Source organism: Heptranchias perlo, unplaced genomic scaffold (genome assembly GCF_035084215.1).
Source record: "Heptranchias perlo isolate sHepPer1 unplaced genomic scaffold, sHepPer1.hap1 HAP1_SCAFFOLD_49, whole genome shotgun sequence".
In the NCBI taxonomy this organism is placed as follows: Eukaryota; Metazoa; Chordata; class Chondrichthyes; order Hexanchiformes; family Hexanchidae; genus Heptranchias; species Heptranchias perlo.
This window is the reverse complement of record NW_027139505.1, coordinates 6462884-6486511: the sequence shown is the minus strand read 5'-3', so window position 1 is coordinate 6486511 and position 23628 is coordinate 6462884. Positions and strand designations below refer to the sequence as shown.

The window sequence follows — 23628 nt, the reverse complement described above, 5'->3', positions numbered from 1 at the left end:
GATTTACCAGGAACAGGTTAAATTCACTCAAGGAAAGAAGCGAGAAATAAAAAGCGGGGAAAAGCAGACATCAAATGACCACTACAAAGCAGAAGAAGTGTTTCCTGATATCTGTTCGCTTTCACAAGAGCAATCCCATTTTGTTATATCGAGAAAAATGTCCCCTCTCAGCTGCAAGAGGGGCTGAAATTGAGCTCAGATTATAAAAGGAAGCTTTCGTTTGATTTAATGCCTTTTCATTGTTTAAATTATCTCAGAATTAGTGTCCATGGATAGTTCACCATAATCTTCAGCTCTTCTCTGAATTTCCTCTGGGTAGCTGCATAAATACAGGTGTTTGTACAGGAACTCAAATACATGAGCATTAGTCCAGTTTCAGTGGCGATATATGCAGGGCTGGTGTAGTCGCCATGATAATAAACGGTGGTTATCACCCTGGTAGTTAAAAAAGTCACAGCAGCTGTGGTCCACAAGAGTATAAAACTGCCCGATATAGTGAAGAGTAAAATGATGGATTTTCTTCGGTTCTCCATCTCTGAATCAGCCTGATTCTCACTGTCCTTACCCCGGATCGCCCTGCGGGCTCTACTGGCCAATAAAATACGTCTGACTGTCAAAGAATTAAGTAGTGCCATTAACATGAAGGGAAGCCATGGGACTGTGATACTGCGGATCAAATTGTATACGGCCCACGCGGGTAATGTAAGAAAGTCCACAGTCATCAGACAACCCCACAGCTCATTGTTAATTATTCGTTCAGGTTCATATGAAAACGAAATGGGAATATTCTTCAAACAGATCAGGACAGAGACGGTTATTATCACCGCGCTCGCAGTTCTCTTGGTGCAATATTTTGTTTTGAGCCTCTCCCAGCAGATCACTACAAATCGGTCAAATGTAAACAAGACTGTGAACCAGACCGATGTTTCCAGGGTAGCAGAATTCATGTATTGAGTGAACTTACAAACGGAAGTGAAGGACAGGAATGAATTTGGAAATTGATAATTGAGAATGTGAGACACTATCACATTGAAGATGATGACCAGTAGATCTGCTGTTGCCATGGACACCATGTAGACAGAGATACATTTGGAGAGGCTGCAATTTCCTCGGGAAAGAATCACAATGGACACTAAGTTTGCTGAAAGAAAGAGAGAGAAGAGGAATTACACGGGGACACTCACAGGTACATTTATTTGAAAGAGGGAGAAGAGGAATTACACGGGGACACTCACAGGTACATTTCACTGAAAGAGAGAGAATATGAATTACACGGGGACACTCACAGGTACATTTCACTGAAAGAGGGAGAAAAGGAATTACACGGGGGCACTCAAGGGTACATTTCACTGAAAGAGGGAGAAGAGGAATTACACGGGAACACTCACAGGTACATTTCACAGCATGTTTTCCATGTTGAGCTGTGATGTTACTTACGTTGATGTACACGGGATGCTTTGATCAGTGAGTGTTGAAAAGAACGTTTAAGAAGAAAGAAAGCATTCAACAGGGAAAATGTAAATTTCTCTGTCCCGCTGGGAGTTTTCGGAGGGGACGGGAGTTCGGGGCAACCACGGAACTGATGTCTATTATCCTATCGAAAGACCACCTACTTCCATGTCCGCAACATCGTCCGCCTCCATCCCTACCTCAGCTCATCTGCTGCTCCTCCAATTCTGACCTCGTGCGCATCCCCGTTTTAAATCGCTCCACCATTGGTGGCTGTGCCTTCAGCTGCCTATGTCCGAAGCTCTGCAATTCCATCCATAAACCACTCCACCTCTCAACCTCACTCTCCTCCATTAAGACGCCTCTCATAACCTACCTCGTTGTCCAAGCTTTTGCTCAGCTATCCTAATTTCTCCTTGTATGGCTCTGTCAAATTTCTTTCGATAACGCTCTTGTGAAGCACCTTGGTAAGTGTTTGGACGTTAAAGGCGCTATGTAAATGCACGTTGTTGCTGTTCCGTTCCTGTAAATCTCCTCTACAACCTCTCTGAGGCCTTGACATCCTTTCTAAAGTTTGGTGTCCAGAATTGGACACAGCAGTCTAGCTGGGCCCTAACTTGTCTTTTCTCACTGTTCAGCACGACTTCCTTCCTTTTCACCTTGCCTCTATTTGTAAAACCGAGTAACACGTATGCCTTTTGAACAGCCTTCTCAACCTGTCCATCCAACTTCAAAGGCTTGCGTATGTACACCCCCAGGTCTCTGGTGTTGCATCTCTTGAAAAATTGTACAATTTACTTTATATTGCCTTCGCTCATTTTTACATAAGAACATAAGAGCAGGAGTGGGCCACACAGCCACTCGAGCCTGCACCACCATTCAAAAAGAGCATGGCTGATCGTCAATCTGAATTCCACTTTCCCACCATATCCTCATATCCCTTGATTGCCTTGGTGATAAAAAGCTATCGAATTCAGGTTTAAATATACTTCCCGACTGAGCATCATAAGCCCTCTGGAGGAGAGAATTCAAAGGATTTACAACTCTCTGAGTGAAGACGTTTTTCCTCATCTCAGCCCTCCAGAGACAATATAAACTAAATGGTACAAACCGAAAGAGGTTGCAGGAACAGAGAGACCTGGTGGCATTTGTGCACAAATCTTTGAAGGTGGCAGAAGAGTTTGAGAAAGCGCTTAATAATGCATACGGGATTCTGGGCGTTATAAATACAGGCATAGAGTGCAAAAGGAAGGAAGTTATTTTGAACATCTACAAAACAAAACTGGTTCAGCCACAACTGGAGTATGTTCTCCAATTCTGGGCACCGCATTATACGATGTGAAGACCTTAGGGGAGGAGAGGAATTACACGGGTTCAATCACAGGTACATGTCACTGAAAGAGAGAGAAGAGGAATTACACGGGGACACTCACAGGTATATTTCCCAGAAAGAGGGAGAAGAGGAATTATACGGGGACACTCACAGGTACATTTCACTGAAAGAGGGAGAAGATGAATTACACGGGGACACCCACAGGTACATTTCACTGAAAGAGATAGGAGAGGAATTACACGGGGACACTCACAGGTACATTTCTTTGAAAGAGGGAGAAGAGGAATTACACGGGGACACCCAAAGGTACATTTCACTGAAAGGGAGAGGAGAGGAATTACACGGGGACACTCACAGGTACATTTCTTTGAAAGAGAGAGAAGAGGAATTACACGGGGACAATCACCGGTACGTTTCACTGAAAGAGAGAGGAGAGGAATTACACGGGGACACTCATTGGTACATTTCCCTGAAAGAGAGAGAAGAGGAATTACACGGGGATACTCACAGGTACATTTCACTGAAAGAGAGATAAGAGGAATTACACGGGGACACTCACAGGTACATTTCACTGAAAGAGGGAGAAGAGGAATTACACGGGGATACTCACAGGTAAATTTCACTGAAAGAGGGAGAAGAGGAATTACACGGGGACACGCACAGGTACATTTCACTGAAAGAGGGAGAAGAGGAATTACACGGGGATACTCACAGGTACATTTCACTGAAAGAGGGAGAAGAGGAATTACACGGGGACACTCAAAGGTACATTTCACTGAAAGATTGACAAGTGGAATTACACGGGGATACTCACAGGTTCATTTCACAACATGTTTTCCATGTTGAGCTGTGATGATACTTACGTTGATGTACACGGGCTGCTTTGATCAGTAATGTTGATAAGAACTTTTAAAAAGAAAGAAAGCATTCAACAGGGAAAATGTAAAATTCTCTGTCCCGCTGGGAGTTTTCGGAGGGGACGGGAGCTCGGGGCAACCGCGTAACTGAAGTCTATCATCCAATCTAAAGACCGCCTACTTCCATGTCCGCAACATCGTACGCCTCCACCATTACCTCAGCACATCTGCTGCTGAAAACCTCATCCATTCATTTGTTAAACGTAGACTTCACTATTTCAATGCTCTCCACGTCGGCCTCCCATCTTCCACTCACCATAAGCTTGAGTTAAACCAAAACACTGCTGTCCTTATCCTAACTCGCACCAAGTACCATTCACCCATCAGCCCCCTGTGCTCGCTGAACTACATTGGCTCCCGGTCCGGCAACGCCTCGATCTTAAAAATCTCATCCTTGTTTTCAAATCCATTTGTGGCCTCACTCCTCCTTATCTCTGTGAACTCGTCCAACCCTACAATCCTCTCAGATCTCTGGGCTCCTCAAATTTTGGCCTCGTGCGTATCCCCGGTTTTAATCGCTCCAGCATTGGTGGCTGTGCCTTCAGCTGCCTATGTCCTCAGCTCTGCAATTCCACCCTTGAACCACTCCGCCTCTCAACCTCACTCTCCTCCATTAAGACGCCTCTCATAACCTACCTCTTTGTCCAAGCTTTTGGTCAGCTATCCTAATTTCTCCTCATATGGCTCTGTGTAAAATTTTGTTCGATAACGCTCTTGTGAAGCAACATGGTACGTGTTTGTAGGTTTAAGGCGCTATAGAAATGCAAGTTGTTGCTGTACCATTCTCGTAAATCTCCTCTACAACCTATATGAGGCCTTGATATCCTTTCTAAAGTTTGGTGTCCAGAATTGGAAACAGCATTATAGCTGGGGTCTAACCAGTCTTCGATAACTGTTCAGGACGACTTCCTTGCTTTTCTCCTTGCCTCTATTTTTAAAACCGAGGAACCCGTATGCCGTTTTAACAGCCTTCTCAACTTGTCCATCCAACTTCAAAGGCTTGCGTATCTACACCCCCAGGTCTCTGGTGTTGCATCTCTTTTTAAATTGTCCAATTTACTTTATATTGCAAACGCTCATTTTTACATAAGAACATAAGAGCAGAAGTGGGCCACACAGCCACTCGAAACTGCACCACCATTCAATATATCTTCGATCTGAATTCCACTTTCCCACCATATCCCCATATCCCTTGATTGGCTTGGTGAAAAAAACTATCGAATTCAGGTTTAATTATACTCACCGACTGAGCATCAACAGCCGTCTGGACGAGAGAATTCAAAGGATTTACAACTCTCTGAGTGAAGAAGTTTTTCCTCATCTCAGCCCTACAGAGACAATATAAACTAAATGGTACAAACCTAAAGGGGTTGCAGGAACAGAGAGACCTGTCGGCATATATGCACAAATCTTTGAAGGTGGCAGAAGAGTTTGAGAAAGCGCTTAAAAACGCATACGGGATCCTGGGCGTAATAAATACAGGCATAGAGTGCAAAAGCAAGGAAGTTATTTTGAACATCTACAAAACAAAACTGGTTCAGCCACAACTGGAGTATGGGCTCCAATTTTGGGCACCGCATTATACGATGTGAAGACCTTCGAGAGGATGCAGAAAATGTTTACTAGAATGGTTCCAGCGATGAGGGACTTCAGTTGTGCAGATAGACAGGAGAAGCTTGAGTTGTTTTCCTTAGAGTACAGAAAGTTGGGAGGAGATTTGCTGGAAGTGTTCAAAATCATGAAACGTTCAGATAAAGTAAATAAAGGCAAACTGTTCACATTGTCGAAAGGGTCGAGAAATAGAGTGCACAGTATTAAGGTGATTGGCAAAAGAATCAAAGACGATATGAGGAAAAACTTTTTTTAGGCAGTGCGTAGTTATGATCTGTAATGCACTGTCAGAAATGGCTGTGGAAGCAGATTCAATCGTGGCTTTCAAAAAGGAATTGGTTAATTACATGAAAGGAAAAAAATTGAAGGTCTCATCGCAAAGACCGTGGGAATGGGACTATCTGGAATGCTCGTACCAAGATCCGGCATGGGCTCGATGGGCCAAATGGGGTTTTTCTACTTTTAACGATTCTATGATCAAATGGTGCTGTGATAACTGGTCGACCCCTGATCCTGATACTAAGACCCCTAGTTCTCGTCTCTCCCGCCAGGGGAAGCAAACTATCAGCTTCGACCCTGTCGAGCCCTGTAAAAATGTAATACATTTCAATCAGATCATCTCTCATTCATCTGAACTGCAGGGAATTTCGCAGCAACTGTCCCTTTCACCCCATGGGTTTCAATTTTGCTAACAATTCTATTATTTGGTACTTTATCAAACGTCTTTTGAAAGTCCATATCACAACATCGTCCGCACTACATTCATAAACCTTCTCCGTTACTTCATCGAAGAACTCAAACATGTGAGTCAAACATGATTTGCCTTTAACAAATCCTTGCTGGCTCTATTTTATTGACCCATATGTTTACTAAGTTCCATTTAACTTTGTCCCGGCTTATTCTCTCTAAAAGTGTCCACACCAGCGACGTTAGGCTGGCTGGCCTGTAATTGCTGGGATTATTCATCTCCCATTTTTTGAACAAGGGTGTAACATTTGCAATCCTCCAGTCCTCTGGCACCACTCTCATATCTAAAGAGGATTGGAACATTGTGGCCTGAGCCTCTGCAATTTCCACCCTTACTTCCCTCAGCAAACGAGGATGCATCCTAGCCCGACCGAGTGACTTTTCTACTTTGAGGGCTGCCAACATTTTAATACCTACTCTCAATCTATGATTATCCTATTGAATTTCTCTTCTACCTCCTCCTTTACTGTGACATTGACAGCATCCTCTTCTTTAGTGAAGATTTTGTGTTCCCTTTGATGTTAGCCGCTAGTCGATTCTCATAAACCCTCTTTGCCCCTCTCATTTTCTTTTTCAGTTAACCTCCATAAACCATGAACTAGGTGGACTCCCCTGTGTTAAGTTCAGGCGTGGAGGGGCCCACACAATAACACTGGCTCAATAAACCATGGAATGGGTGGACTTTGTGTGTGAGCTTCTCACTTGAATTGCCCACACCAGTCACACTGCTGTCCCATTAAAACATATGTAAGGAATCTTACAACACCAGGTTATAGTCCAACAATTTTATTTTAATATCACAAGCTTTCGGAGATTATCCCCTTCGTCAGATGAATAATCTCCGAAAGCTTGTGATTTTAAAATAAAATTGTTGGACTATTACCTGGTGTTGTAAGATTCCTTACATTTGTCCACCCCAGTTCATCACCGGCATCTCCACATCACCCTTAAAACATGGAATGGGTGGACTGTATGACGATCTGGCGGGGAGGGACACATACCAGTAATATTGGCTCCATAAACCATGGAATGGGTCGTCTCTCTCGGATGATCAGGCGGGAAGGGACCCGCTCAGTTAACACTGCTGGCTCCATATCGGCGATATTAACTTAAATAGGCAGAAAGTCGGTCAGGAGCTTACCTTCTCTGCTTCTCCTCCAGGACTTTTCTATTTTGCCAAACATTTAACGCTTAAATGCAAAGGAATGATATCTCCTGAAACTTAGGGTCCTTGCAAGCAGGGACGGTTTCTGAACATGAAAAAATTGGGATTTGAATCGTGTTCAAAGTCTGAATGGATTCGAAATAAAATGAAACCTCCTGCTCAAGAGAATCTCACTCCCCTTTCTATCTGTGTTGGATTCAGTTCTGACACCGGATTGTGACCACTATTAAATGTTAGCGGCAAGTACCGTGCCAAGCCAAAGTACTTCGCAAGAACCGTGCAGTTATGAATGAATATGCAGATAAAGGGAAAGCTTGGATTGTTCTATAATCCATTAAATCTTGAAACGCAACAAAGTAATTCTCTCTCATATCGAAATTACATATTGCGATCTGTCGTTGAAAACTGAAACTAGAAAGTTGCTCACGACTATTCCACCTGCCAATTTTCTAAGTTGTCCTTTGAAAAGGTCTTTAAGAATATGGTTTGAAACAAGCATTGTCAGTATCCCATCTCGCATCGTTCGCATAAAGCTCGGAAGCATTTTAATAAGAGAGCGGGTGTCAACAGAAGGTGACGGGGGATGTCATGCCTCTGTGTGTGCAAACAAAGAAAGTTTGTAAAAGAAAAAAATCTTTCCTGAATCTTCAGAAGTAAACATTCAAACGTCAAGGGATACCACGGTTCTAGATGCGATAACGCCAGAAGTTGGATTACTTTAAAACAAGACATGTGGTTGCAAAATAAATCACACAAGAAGACCTGATAACAGTGAAAGGCTATGTAAACAATAAACATCACAGGAGTCATGTTCAAGGTTGACGTGGAACAAACTATTTATGCAGCACACATTATAAACAATCCTCGCTGGTTTCTGAGAGTCAGCACAACGGGATGATTGATAAACAGGAGATAAGGACAGAGGTGCATACGTGCAGAACAACGCAGCCGAATAGTATTAAATGGGACATGCTTCCCAACAAAAGATAGATTTCTCAAGAGGGGACGGTTGGAACTCCAATGCTACAGGCAGTCGACGAAGGAAAAGTCTGATGACCCTGGATTCTCGGACAGATCAGTTTGTGTGATTGCTTGTTATTTAATATAATCTGTAGACTGTCGTAGTGCAGCTATAATACTGTTGGATGTAATGTTGAAGAAAGCTGCAATGCAACTCTGTTCTAATTCAATCTATAAAATGTGTTATTTTATAATCACTCAGGCTAGAATCAAGCTAAGATATTGTTGAAGGATTAACAACCCATAGTTCCGACAATAATGGGAGGAATTAACTAACAACGTCCAACTGCGGCCCAGTGGAAAAAACGGGTCAAACTTTTACATAAGTTTCATTATGTTTGTTTCTTTTAGTTTCATTGGGGGGACAATCGCACGGGTAACAGAACCCACCTGGACAGGTGTTGCAACTGGCCTGCAACCCTTCATGTCCGATTTTCCTCTCTGCGCCCAATTTAGGCCATGATGAATGTCCACCCCTCTATGCTGCTTAATGTCCAAGCAATAAAGAGGAACATCTACCGCTTAGTGGAAAGGGCCGAAATTGATTTTTTTTTCTCCGCTGCAATTTCAGTTTGGATCCATGAACTTCCAATAATTATTTCGAATTTACATCAAAGCCTGTTCACTTTCTGAGATCTCACTCTCCTCTTAGGATTCGGGAGAAGTTCTCCCGTTCTCCTCACTACACCAGGCAATGGAGACACAATAAATCTAAAAGTATATTTGGCTAATTCTTGGTCTTTGGGCTTCCAGGAACGCTTGGGTGGAACATTACACCGGGCTCAATTTGCCTCTGACAATCTGCCTCGGCGGTGCGTGAAGCCCTGGCAGTTACAAGGGTAATATACTCCATTATCCTCCAGAGGGCGCTGCACGGTAGGACAGCGGCACCTGTTGGATCCCAAGCAAGCGGGAAATTGTGCCCAAAATGAGCCCGAAATTGCGCTGATTATGTTCCAGTTCAAGTTACCAATAAAATTCATTTGAATAACGACAAACGTAAAATGTTCCACTAAACAGCGTAATTGGACAGCGTAATGAAACATAATCGTTTCTTTTTTCCATTAAGAATTATTCCTTATTGTTTTTAAGAGAGGCAACCTCGTGCAGTTATATTGATGCAGCTGAAAATGGCTTTATCACCAAATATAATCATTTTTTATACCAGTCTCCATTCCTGAGCCTGATTTAAAATCATTAAAAAGGACTTTAAAATATTGCACTGAACATTTACTGGTTTCATTGCTGTACACTAGTCAGTTTCTTCGTAAAATACATATTTTTGATTTACATTTTTTTTAAAGTGTCTACTGGTGCCTGTGCGCCTAAGAAAATAATTGCAGTTTGGTGACCATTCCCCAAACAGAGCAATCCGAGGAATCTCACAATTTCGATCTGGCCGCATGGCCAGTTTTGTGGTAGGGGCCTGATACGGGTGAATTAAATCTCAAACCACAGGAAAAGATCTTGGAAAATATAAATGCAAGTGGTTTTGGCCATCACTCACTTATGTTTAAAATTCCTCGATCTTTTGCGCAGGTTACGCCAATTACACTGGAATCTGCACGCAAAACTAATGGAAACAAGAAGTAACTCTACCCCACTATCTTTAATGAGCTGCGTACTGCAGGGTTCGGGGCTGTGAGAATTTGTCCCACTGTATAGGCATAGAATGTTGAAAGCCCAGTGCTCACGATTTTCTCACCAGAAGAGCGACTGGCTAACGATGCAAATCGGTAGGATTACGGCTGGTAATAATAAAGTTATTTCACAGAATGAACAACTCTTCAATAAGATATTATCATTAGCTGATGCATTTTCTAACAAGCACCAACATGGGGAGATATTCCACAACTATTAAGTAACCAGAAAGACTGACTTACCGGGAACACCAAAGATTGCGAGAACAGGGTAGTAAATATCCTTTAGTTGTAGAATTATTGGTTGTACCATTTTCAGAAGAGCTGGTCAATTCTGACTACACTTTCTGGTTCCAACTGGAGTGCATCTGAGATCTGTAAATGCTCTCCTTTTATATACAATCAGTGCCCCAGTGAGAAAACCAAGTAACAAAATAATAGCATTAGTTACAGTCAATTAACAAAGAAGGTCAGATTTTCCGCTTCAGTGCACTCAGGATCGCCAATTGGGAAATAATGCACCCGAGTCCACGAAACTCCATGCATTAAAATTAATGAACAGAAAGTAATCTCAGATGTAATTCGCTTGGGCGTGATCCAGGATCCCTGAAGTAAACACCTCTCATGAACATTGAGTTAGGTTCTTGCTGCTGAATATTTCTAGTTCAGTGACATGTTAACAACGTTTCAAGCACTCAATACAAAATCATACTTACTGCTACCAGTCAGGTATTGACTCTGCTGCAATATGACTGGTGGTGTCTCTACTCTATCATTACTGCTGTTGGCACGACTGTAATATCACTGACCATAAACTTACTCGAACATTATATGGGGTGGCCGCACTCTAACATTAATTGTAGTGAGTATTCTCCAACATTACTGGTCCATCCCTACTCTTTACATTTCTGGTGGTGATCCTGTTCTAACTATACAGGTGGTGATTCTACTCTAACATTAATGATGTTGACCCCGCTTTAACATTACTAATGGAGGCGCCACACTAAACCTGTTGATGATGACTCGTACTCCAACATCATTATCTTGGTAAACGGTTTCCTCTCATCAAACACTGACTCTCTCCCGTTCCATCCCCTCAGTTACTGTGACCATAATGCACTTTCGCTCCTCATCAAACGGTTCCACCTCATCAAACACTGACTCTCTCCAGTTCCATACCCTCAGTTACTATGATCATAAGGCACTCTCGCTCCTCATCCTCCTTAAGTTCATTGCGACCTTAGGCATGGTCGAGCACAGCACATTCTTGCAACACCGCTCCTCAGTTCGGTGGAAATTCCCTTGCTTGATTCTACCCTTACATAGCCTGACCATCATTTGCAATGACTGCACTTCTTTATCTCTGGACTCCCTCGGCGATCTCAACTTGTCCCTTACAAATTTACACGCTTCAACAAGGTGGTATCATCCAATCACATAGGGTTACCTTCCACATTTACTCTAATAACACCGTGCTCCATCTCTTCACCACCTCTCTCAGACCCACGTCCCCTCCCACCACCTGCACTATCTCTTCACCACCTCACTCAGACCCACGTCCCCTCCCCCCACCACCTGCTCTATCTCTTCACCACCTCACTCAGACCCACGTCCCCTCCCCCACCACCTGCTCCATCTCTTCACCACCTCACTCAGACCCACGTCCCCTCCCCCCACCACCTGCTCTATCTCTTCACCACCTCACTCAGACCCACGTCGCCTCCCCCCACCACCTGCTCCGTCTCTTCACCACCTCACTCAGACCCACGTCACCTCCCCCCACCACCTGCTCTATCTCTTCACCACCTCACTCAGACCCACGTCCCCTCCCCCCACCACCTGCTCTATCTCATCACCACCTCACTCAAACCCACGTCCCCTCCCCCACCACCTCCTCTATTTCTTCACCACCTCACTCAGACCCACGTCCCCTCCCCTACCACCCCCTCTATCTCTTCACCACCTCACTCAGACCCACGTCCCCTCCCCGACCACCCCATCTATCTCTTCACCACCTCACTCAGACCCACGTCCCCTCCCCCACCACCTCCTCTATCTCTTCACCACCTCACTCAGCCCCACGTCCCCTCCCAGACCACCCACTCTATCTCTTCACCACCTCTCTCAGACCCACGTCCCCTCCAACCACCACCTGCTCTATCTCTTCACCACCTCACTCAGACCCACGTCCCCTCCCCCACCTCCTGCTCTATGTCTTCACCACCTCACTCAAACCCACGTCCACTCCCCCACCACCTGCTCTATCTCTTCACCACCTCACTCAGACCCACGTCCCCTCCCCCACCACCTCCTCTATCTCTTCACCACCTCACTCAAACCCACGTCCCCTCCCCCACCACCTCCTCTATCTCTTCACCACCTCTCTCAGACACACGTCCCCTCCCCGAACACGTGCTCTATCTCTTCACCACCTCACTCAAACCCACATCCCCACCCCCACCACCTGCTCTATCTCTTCACCTCCTCACTCAAACCCACGTCCCCTCCCCCACCACCTGCTCCATCTCTTCACCACCTCACTCAAACCCACGTCCCCTCCCCCACCACCTGCTCCATCTCTTCACCACCTCACTCAGACCCTCGTCCCCTCCCCCACCACCTCCTCTATCACTTCGCCACCTCACTCAAACCCACGTCCCCCTCCCCCACCTCCTTGTCTATCTCTTCAACACCTCACTCAGACCCACGTCCCCTCCCCCACCACCTGCTCTAAAACTTCGCCACCTCACTCAAACCCACGTCCCCTCCCCCACCACCTGCTCTATCTCTTCACCACCTCACGCAAACCCACATCCCCTCCCCCACCACCTGCTCTATCCCATCAGCACCTCTCTCACACCCACGTCCCCTCCACCCACCACCTGCTCTATCTCTTCACCACCTCTCTCAAACCCATGTCCCCTCTCCCCACCACCTGCTCTATCTCTTCACCACCTCACTCAAACCCACGTCCCCCGCCTCCTCCACCACCTGCTCTATATCTTCACCACCTCTCTCAAACCCACGTCCCCTCCACCGCCACCTGCTCTATCTCTTCACCACCTCTCTCAAACCCACGTCCCCTCCACCACCACCTGCTCTAACTCTTCACCACCTCTCTCAAACCCACGTCCCCTCCCCCACCACCTGCTCTAACTCTTCACCACCTCTCTCAAACCCACGTCCCCTCCACCGCCACCTGCTCTATCTCTTCACCACCTCTCTCAAACCCACGTCCCCTCCACCACCACCTGCTCTAACTCTTCACCACCTCTCTCAAACCCACGTCCCCTCCCCCACCACCTGCTCTATCCCATCAGCACCTCTCTCACACCCACGTACCCTCCACCAACCACCTGCTCTATCCCTTCACCACCTCTCTCAAATCCACGTCCCCTCCCCCACCAGCTGCTCTCTCTTCACCTCCGCTCTCAAACCCACGTCCCCTCCCCCACCACCTGCTCAATCTCTACACCAACTCTCTCGCACCCACGTCCCCTCCCCCCAGCACCTGCTCTAACACTTCACCATCTCTCACAAACCCACGTCACCTCCCCCACCACCTTCTCTATCTCGTCACCACCGCTCTCAAACCTACGTCCCCTCCCCCACCAACTGCGCTATCTCTTCACCACCTCACTCAAACCCACGTCCCCCGCCACCCACCACCTGCTATATCTCTTCACCACCTCACTCAAACCCACGTCCCCTCCCCCCACTACCTGCTCTATCTCTTCACCATCTCTCTCAAATCCACGTCCCCCGCCTCCCCCACCACCTGCTCTCTCTCTTCTCCACCTCTCTTAAATTCACGTCCACCTCCCCCCCTACCTGCTCTCTCTCTTCATCACCTCTCTCAAACCCAAGTCCGCTCCTCCCACCAACTGCTCTATCCCTTCACCAACTCTCTCGAACCCACATCCCCCGGCCCCGACGACCTGCTCTATCTATTCACCACCTCTCTCGAACCCAGGTCCCCATCACCCCCCACCCCAGACCTCTTTGTTGTCAGGCTGCTTGTTACATATCAAGTCTTGAAGAGCGCAAGTTCCTCCAGGTAAACGTAAGGAAGACAATTGTAATCGCCTTCAGCCCCCCGTCACTAAACTCCATTCACTTGCCACTGATTTAACCCTCTCTATGCCACCATATCAGGCTGAACTAGACTGTTTTTAACGCAATGTACCTTTTCCCCACGAGGTGACCTTCCCACCCCGTATACTGTCCATCTTGAAGACCGCCTACTCGTTATCCAGTAACATCATTCGCCTCCGTTCTTGTCTACTATGGACTGTTCCCTGAACTTTTGCACCTCTAGACTAGATTATTTTTACGCTCACATGGCCGACCTCCCATCCTGCACACTCTGTGCACTTCAGCTCATCGGAAAGACTGATGCCTGTATCCTATTATGCACCGTCTTGCTCACCTGTCGTTCCAAGCTTTGCAGATCTACTTTGACTGCCGCTCCCCCAAAATCTACAATCGAACGGATACTACCAAAACAAGGAACGATTTTGGGTGTGTTTATTTTTAAATAACGATTCTTTTGTATCATAAACTGGAAATATCCCAGTGAAAGTTCGAAAATGAGAAAATTTGAAATATCATGTTCGAAAGAGAACTTTCGTTCGACTTCATCCCATTTCATTTTTGAACAAATATCAGGATTACTGCCAAAGAGACTGATTCTTCACTCTTCTATAGATTCACTCTGGTAACGATAAAATTGAAGTATTTGTACATGACTGGAATTACGTCAGAATAGGTCTGGATTGACTCGAGATATATACAGCGCCTTGTGCCATCGCCTTGGTAATGGGAGTTGTTTTGCAGCCTGGCAGTTAAATCTTTCGGTGCAATACTTGGATTGAAAGTTCTGGCGACATTTGTGAGGAGCATGGTAGTCGACTTCAGGAGGACACTGACAGACTGGAAAAATGGGCAGACACATGGCAGATGAAAATTTAGGCAGCGAAATGTGAAAGCCGGCCTCCCACCTTGCAATATCCATGAACTTGAGCCCATCCTAAACTCTGCTGCCCAATATCGTAAGTCGCAACAAGTTCCAATCACCCATCACCCCTGTGCTCACTAATCTGTATTGAATCGCGGTCCGGCAATGTCTCGATTTCAAAATTCTCATCCTTCTTTTCAAATCCCTAGCTGGCATCGCCCCTCCCAATCTTTGTAACCTCCTCCAGCCCTACAACCCTCTGATCTCAGCGCTCCTCCAATTCAGGCCTTTTGCCCATTCCTGAGTTCAATCACTCCACGACGGGCGTCCGTGCCTTCAACTGCCGAGGCATAAAGTTCTGAAATTTCATTCCAAAACCTCACCCCCTCTCCACCTTTCTCTAGACCTTTAAGGCGCTTTGTATTATGTAACTATCCCCCACTCACTGCATTTGTTTTTATTCGTTCATGGGACGTCGGCTTCGCTTGCGAGGCCGCATGTATTGCCCATCCCTAATTTCCCTTGAGAAGGTGGTGGTGAGCCGCCTTCTTGAAAATCAGCAGTCCGTGCAGTGACGGTTCTCTCACTGCGCTGTTAAGAAGGGAGTTCAAGGATTTTGACCCAGCGACGATGAAGGAACGGCGATATATTTCCAAGTCAGGATGGTGCGTGACTTGGAGGAGAACGTGCAGGTGGTGTTGTTCCCATGTGCATGCTGCTCTTGTCCTTTTAGGTGGTAGAGGTCGCGGGTTTGGGAGGTGCTGTCGATGAAGCCTTGGCGAGTTGCTGCAGTGCATCCTGTGGATGGTACACACTGGAGCCACTGTGCGCCGGTGGTGAAGGGAGTGAATGTTTTGGGTCGTGGATGGGGTGCCAAAGAAGCAGGCTGCTTTATCTTGGATGGTGTGGAGCTTCTTGAGTGTTGTTGGAGCTGCACTCATCCAGGCCAGTGGACAGTACTCCATCACACTCCTGACTTGTGCCTTGTAGATGGTGGACAGGCTTTGGGGAGTCAGGAGGTGAGTCACTCGCCGCAGAATACCCAGCCTCTGACATGCTCTCGTAGCCACAGCATTTATATGGCAGGTCCAGTGAAGTTTCTGGTCAATGGTGACCAGAGATATAAGCAATTGGACCTATCCCCCACTCACTGCATTTTCCTGGAGAAATAGTCAATTGGTATTAAGTAACTATTCCCCACTTCCTGCATATTACAGGAGAAATAACCATTTTTTTAGAACGTAACTTTCCGCCACTCACCATATTTTAAGGGAGAAATAATCAATTTGTATTATGTAACTGTCCCCCACTCCCTGCATTTTGCTGGTGAAATAATCAATTTGACTTACGTAACTATCCGGCATTCACTACATTTTACAGGGAAATCGTCGGTTTTTATTATGTAACTCTCGCACGCTCACTACATTTTACAGGAGAAATAATTCATTTGTATTTTGTAACTATCCCCCACTCACTGCATTTTGCTGGAGAAATAATCAATTTATTTTATGTAACTATCCTCCACTCACTGCAATTTAGTGGAGAATAATCAATTTGTACCATGGAATTATCTCCTACTCATTGCAATTTGCTGGCGAAATCATCAATTTTATTATGTAACTGTTGCCGACTCACTGCATTTTACTGGAGAAACAATCAATTTGTATTATGTAACTATCCACCATTCACTGCATTTTGCTGGTGAAGTAATCAATTTTCATTCTGTAACTATCCCCCATCACAGTATTTTAGTGGAGAAATAATCAATTATATTACGTAAGTATCCCCCACTCACTACATTTTACAGGAGACATCGTCAGTTTGTATTGTGCAACGATCCTCCACTCACTGCATTTTACTGGAGAAAGAATCAATTTGTATTATGTCGCCAGGCCCCAATTCATGCATTTTACTGCATTAATAATCAATTGGTACAATATAAATATCCTCCTCTCTGCCTTTTTCTGGAGAAATAATCAATTTGTATTGAGTAACTATCCACCACTCACTGCATTTTACTGGAGAAATAATCAATTTGTATTATGTAACTATCCCCCACTCACTGTATATTACTGGCAATATAATCAATTTGTATTGTGTAACTATCCTGCACTCATTGCATTTTACTGGAGAAACAATCAATTTGTATTATGAAACCATCCTCCACTGACTGCATTTTAGTGGAGAAATAATTAATTTGTATTATGTAACTATCCTCCACTCACTCCACTTTACTGGAGAAATAATCAATCTGTATTATGCAACTGTCCCCCACGTGCTGCATTTTACAGGAGAAATAATCAAGTTTAATAATGTTACTTTCCCCCATTCATTGATTTTTACTGGAGATACAACCAATTTGTATTATGTAACTATCACCCACTTCCTGCATTTTACTGGAGAAATAACCAATTGGTATTATGTAACTATCACCCACTTCCTGCATTTTACTGGAGAAATAATCCATTTGCATTATGTAACTAATTCCACTCATTGCATTTTACTGGATAAATAATCAATTTGTATTCCGTAACTCTCGCCCACTCATTGCATTTTGCTGGTGAAACAACCAATTTTTATTATGTAACTATCCCCCACTCACTGTATTTTACTGCAGATATAACCAATTTGTTTCATGTAACTATCTTCTGCTCATTGCATTTTGCTGGAGAAATAAACAATTTTTATTATGTTACCATCCTCTACTCACTGCATTTTACTGGAAAAAATATCAATTTGTATTTTGTAAATATCCTGAACTCACCGTATTATGCTGGAGAAATTACCCTGCTTTTATTGGGAGAAGTTGCGATAATTTCGTTCATGATTTCTGTTTGTTGTCGTTCGTTGAGACTCTTGCTAAATAGACTCTGTAGACTGTTTGTTGTAGTGCGTTGTTTAACTGACTCTTTTTCTCATTGAGTAGATATTGTTTATTGCAAAATAGACAGTTTGGTATGCGTTTTGACTTACGTCCAGCCCCGTTTCAAACTCATTGCCTGACACAGTGCCACACATTGGCTGACACAGTTGTGCCAATGGATACTCTCAAAAACCTTTGCTCCGCCCCCACTGTTTCTCAATATTTTTCCATTGCCTGGCTGTCTTTCTTGTAGTGTGGGACCACAGAACACCACTCTCTGGATCTTCATGGATGACCAGATTGGGGAGAAATGGTCAGATTGAGGAGAACGGGTCAGATTTATGTTGGAAGAGACCTGTGTTCACACGGCGTGTGTAAATGTCTATTGATGGGAATGTAATTGCCTGCCACAGCCATTCAGGATTGCTGAGACTTTTATGTTCCAGGTCGATTTATGTGTCCAGCTCGGATAACTCAGTCGACGGGGGAAATTTTTTTCCTGCATTTTTAAACTCGTAAAAACGTTGTCTTTGACGACACAGCGACCCTTTCTGGTTGTGGTAGCGAATTACATTTCCCTCACTTCATTCTCAAAGCCGACCTGTGACCACACCTCTCGCCATAAAATTGCTTCAGCTGAACACCTTTTCTCAGCCCATTTCCTCTCAAACACACTGCACTCCAACAGGCATCAACCTGCCCCGAGTCTGTTCCAACCTCAGCTGACATCTTCTCCTCATTCTCACTCAACTCCTCAATCTGACTCCTTCTCTTCAATATAACCCCCTTCTTCCTAATCTGACTCCATTCCCTCAATCAGACCCGTTCTCCACAATCAGAACCCTTCTCCCCAAACGGACAACATCTCCTCTATCTGCACTTTCTCCTCAAACTGAGCACTTCTCTTCAATCTGAACTATGCTGCAAGACTGAGCCCATCTCCTCAATCTTACCTCTTTTCCTCAATCCGCCCCTTCTCCTCAATCTGACCACTTATCTTCAATCTGACCCCTATCTCAATCTGACCCTACTCCCCAATCTGACATCATCTCCCCAACCTGACTCCTTCTCCTCAATCGGACCTCTTCTCAATCTGACCCCTTCTCCCCAATCTGACCCCTTCCACCCAAATTGACTCCATTGGAAAGCAAATTCGTGCTGGGTGCATAATCGGCAGCAAATTCACCATCGGCTTTGATACATCCCGACAGAACGTTAAATTTACCCACAATATCTCTCGGATAGTGCTTTCACGCAGAGACGCCAGAAACGATCCCTAATGGGAGCCTTAACTGGTTTGCATCAGTGTCCAGCTCCATTCTGAACTCCCAAACCAGTAGTAATACCGGACCCCTCCTCGACGCAGATCAGGTCGCTCGACACTTCCGTTATTGTTGCTGATGGAGGTTTGCCACTTCGGGCTGGGGATGGCAGGTTTGGCGGGCTGAACGGCTTATGAGACAAACTGGCGAGGCTGCACATCAATCGGACCTGAGCACAAACCTTCTCCTCAACCTGAACCCTTCACCTCAATCTGACACAACATCGTCAATCGGAAGCATTCTCCTCAGTTTGACCATTCAGATAAATCAGAAAGCACTTTTTTTCAGAGGAAAGTTAGTGGAAATCTGTAACTCTCTTCCCTAATAGGCTGTGGGTCAATTGAAATGTCAGGACTGAGATCGATCGATTTTTGTTCGGTAAGGGATATGGAGTAAAAGCGGGTGAATGACATTTATATTTTTGGGCGGCAGACTTAAACTGACTGGCGCTTATTGGCAGTGCTTTAAGGTGTATATTGAGTGTGATTGCAATTCATAAAAGCAACACCCGAACATGGACTTCAACCCGACAGCCTCACATGAAAAGCCTGATGGTTTATGGATTGAACGATTCGAGCGTTGGAGCACTAACGACAACGCGACCCTAACTGGCTGTTAAAGGGTATTACACCCACTTCACCACGTTCACAGCCGCCTTGTCAACAAACATTACGTCACAAAATTGCTTCAGATGCAACACCTCTTCTCAGGCCATTCCATCTCAAACGTACCGCACTCCAAACACCATCTACCTCTCTGAGTGTCTTCCAAACTCAACTGGACCCTTCATCCCAAACTGAACCATATCCTCAATCTTACCCCTTCTCAATCTTTCCCTTCTCCTCAGTCTTACCCTTCTCCTCAATTTCGCCCTTTCCCTCAATCTGACTCCTTCTCAATTTGTCCACTGCTCCTCAAGCTGATCGTTTCATAAACTGCCATCTTGTCTTCAATCTGACCACTTCTCCCCACTTTCACCCCCTCTCCTCAGTCTTTCCCGCTATCAAATTTTACATTCTCTTCTCAAATTGTATCTTCTCCCCATCTGACCCCTTCTCCTCAAACTGAACCCTTCTACACAATCTGACCCCTTCTCCCTAAAATGAGCCCTTCTCCTCAATCTGCCCCTCTCCCAAATCTGTCCTTTTCCCCTCGATCTCTATGTTTATCCTAAATCTGACCCCCTCTCCTCAATCTGAATCCTTCGCCGCAATCTAGTCCCTTTGCCTCAATCATGACCCATTCTATGCAACCTGACAACTTCTGCTCAAGGTCAACCCTTCCACCAATCTGATCTCTTCTCCCCAATCTGAACCCTTCTCCTCAATATGCCCACTACGATAAAGGGCATTTATGAGCGAAATCAGGAAGTACCTTTTCTCACAACGAGTGGTTGAAATCAATAACCCTTTTACACTAATAGGCAGTGGGTCAATTCAAATTTCAGGACCTAGATCGATCGATTTTTGTTGGGTAAGGGGCATGGAGCAAAGGCGGGTGAATGAAGTTGAGGTACGGATCAGCCACGATCTAATTGAACGGTAGAATAGGCTCTAGGGGATGAAAGGCCCACCCCTGTTCACTCGGTTCATGATCTGCCTTTTCTATTCAAAGGCTTATTTCCATAGGGCCAATGTTAAAATGCTCCGTTTTAATCTCCATGAGAAATAATCAATAATCACAGATACAATGAGAAATGCAGAGAATGAAAGATGAAAGAATAGGGGAGGGAAGCGGACATGGGCAAAGATTTTCCAGAACTTCTAAACTGGTAAACACGTTATTTTTGAGTGAATGACGTTCAGTTCCCCTCTTTCTGACTCCGCTGGTCAGCTGTTGTGCAGTGAATAATAATGCAACTCAGTGACATTTTTTTTTGGCTGCAGACTTTGACTGGCGCTTGATGTCGATGATTTAAATATAAATTGTATGCGATTGCAATTGAGAAATGCAACGGCAGAACAGGGACTTGAACGCTGGACCCTCGACGTAAAAGGCTTCTGCTGTCCAATGGAGCTATCCGGCCTATGCACCCATAACGACATATCGACCGTGATTTGCTGGTGTATGGAAATACATTCTCTTCACATTCACAGCTCCTTGGATATGGGAGTGTTGCCAGAAGACTGGAGGATTGCAAATGTTAAACCCTTTTCAAAAAAGGAGAGAGTGATCAATCTGATAACTACAGGGCAATCAGCCTAACGTTAATGGTGGGATAAACCTTGGAGAGGGTACAGAGGAGTTTTACCAGAATGATGCCAGGAATGTGGGACTTCAGTTATGTGGATAGATTGGAGAAGCTGGGATTGTTCTTCTTTGAACAGAGATGTTTAAGGGGAGACCGAATTGAGGTATTCAAAATAATGAGGGGGTTTGATCTATCCAATAGGGAGAAATCGTTTCCTCTTGCATATGTTTCGGTAACCAAAGGTCATTGATTTAAAATAATTGGCAACAGACCTAAAGCGGAAATGAGGAGACATTTTTTTTCACACTGAGGGTTGTTAATATCTGGAATTCACTACCTGAAAGGGTGGTGGAAGCAGGTTGCGTAGGAACTTTCAAAAGGCAACTTGCATGAACTTGAAATTGACTAATTTGCAGGGTTATGGGGAAGAAGCTGGGTTGTGGCACTAATTTAGATAGCACTTTCAAAAAGCCGGCACAGGCAAATGGGGCCGAATGGACTTCTTCTGTGCTGTAAGATTCAATGATTCTATGACCACAGCCCTCACGAGTATGTGACTGTCAGCATTTCTCAACAGCTCGATGCCTTCCAGTTCCCACAATCCTTGATTCACAGGAAGTGTCAAATCAGATCTTTCCCTTCCTACAGCCTGATACTGTTCTCCCTATTCTAACACCTTATCGCCCAGCTCATACTCTGGTGTAACTGGTCAGCCGTCTCTCATTGGGAACTCAGCAGCTCTGAAGATTCTTCGTTAACTCTGACGCCCTTTCCACATCAACGAGTCTGTTCGCAGCTCTCATTCCATCTTAATGTTCTCACAGTGGGTGTCCCCACTTCAAGGCAATAAACCGACTCTCTTGCCTCCTGCTTTCATCTCTCGTCTTGCATGAGAACCTACTTGACACGAATGTTCCCCTTTCACACTAAATTGCAAGAGTGGATCTTTGTTCTCGTGTGCTTCGATATGGAAGTTACTCGATCGTGGCAACAGACAGAAGATGAGAATGAGCATTACTTCACTCTGGCAGCTAATTTTTAATGAACTTTTAGGAACCTCCTCTAATTCCGCTACCGGATCCCTGCTGATACTGCTGTTGCCCTGGGGAACCCGATAGTAGAACTGTAGTTACCTTCATCAGGTTTTATTTTACATTATTTTATTTTATTTCGTAACATTGCACGACATCTCCCATTTTTCCGATTATAGACAATGATTTGAAATTCCGCTTTAGACATGAGAAGTATCTTTGGTTTGATTATTTTTTTCTCATGTTTTAACCAATTTGAGAATCAGTGACCAGAGAGTTTTCAGTAGAGCTTTCAGTTCTTCTCTGAATTTCCTCTTGGTCGCTGCATAAATACACGTATTTGTTCAGGAACTCAAATACATGAGCAGATATCCGCTTTCAGTCGCGATATATCCAGGGTTTGAGTAATCACCTTTGTAATCAACGGTGTTTGACAGCCGTGTGGTTGCAAAACTCACGATAGCTGTCAGCCACAAGAGTATAAAACTGCCCGATATAGTGAAGAGTAAAATGATGGATTTCCTTCGGTTCTCCATCTCTGGATCACTCTGATTCTTACTGCTGTGAACCCGGAGTCCCATGCGGGCTCTATTGGTCATTAAAATTCGTCTCACGGTCAATGAGTTAAACAATACTATGAAACTAATGGGGAGCAATGGGATTGACAGAGCCTGAAACCAGTTTTATGCGGCCCATGAGGGTAATGTAAACTCGTCCACCTTTCGCCGGCAACACCACTGCACATTGTTAATTATTCGTTCAGGTTCAAATGAAAACAACATGGGAACGCCCTTCAAATCATCCAGGACTGAGGCCGCTACTATAACCACGGTAGCCGTTCTCTTGGTGCAGTACTTCGCTTTAAACCCTTGAAAGCAGATCGCGACAAATCGGGCAAATGAGAACGAGACTGTGAACCACACGGACATATCCAGGGTGGCAAAATTAATGTAAGAAATGAACTTACAAACGGCAATGTAGGACATGAATGAATACGGAAAGCGATAATTGAACATCCGGTAAACTATAACGTCAAAGGTCATCACCAGTAGATCTGCTGTTGCCATCGCCACCATGTAGACGGAGACACATTTGGAAAGGCCACAATTTCCTCGGGAGAGAATCACAATTTTAACTACGTTTGCTGTGAGAAAGATGGAGAAGATGAAAGTTACTGCGGACACTCACACGGAGGGTCCTTTTTTGGTGAATTCTAAACTGCTCCCAAGCCTCAGGCTTACTACTTTTCCTGGTAACTTTATATGACACCTGTTTGGATCTAATGCTATTCTTAATTTATTTTGTTAGCCAGAGGCAAACAAAATGAATAAAAGAGGATCTATCTGTTTGTTGAGGTGGGTATTAAAGATGCAATGGTACAA

General features: G+C 44.8%; 1 protein-coding gene across 1 annotated transcript; it reads right to left on the bottom strand.

Moving 5' to 3' along the window:
- Positions 1-248: 248 nt before the first annotated feature.
- On the bottom strand, positions 249-23322 carry LOC137313892 (probable G-protein coupled receptor 139). The gene is made up of 2 exons (XM_067979627.1): positions 23214-23322; positions 249-1141 (listed from the first exon to the last, which is right to left on the bottom strand). Exons 1-2 carry the CDS (start codon positions 23320-23322, stop codon positions 249-251), a joined length of 1002 nt encoding a protein of 333 aa, XP_067835728.1.
- Positions 23323-23628: the final 306 nt, after the last annotated feature.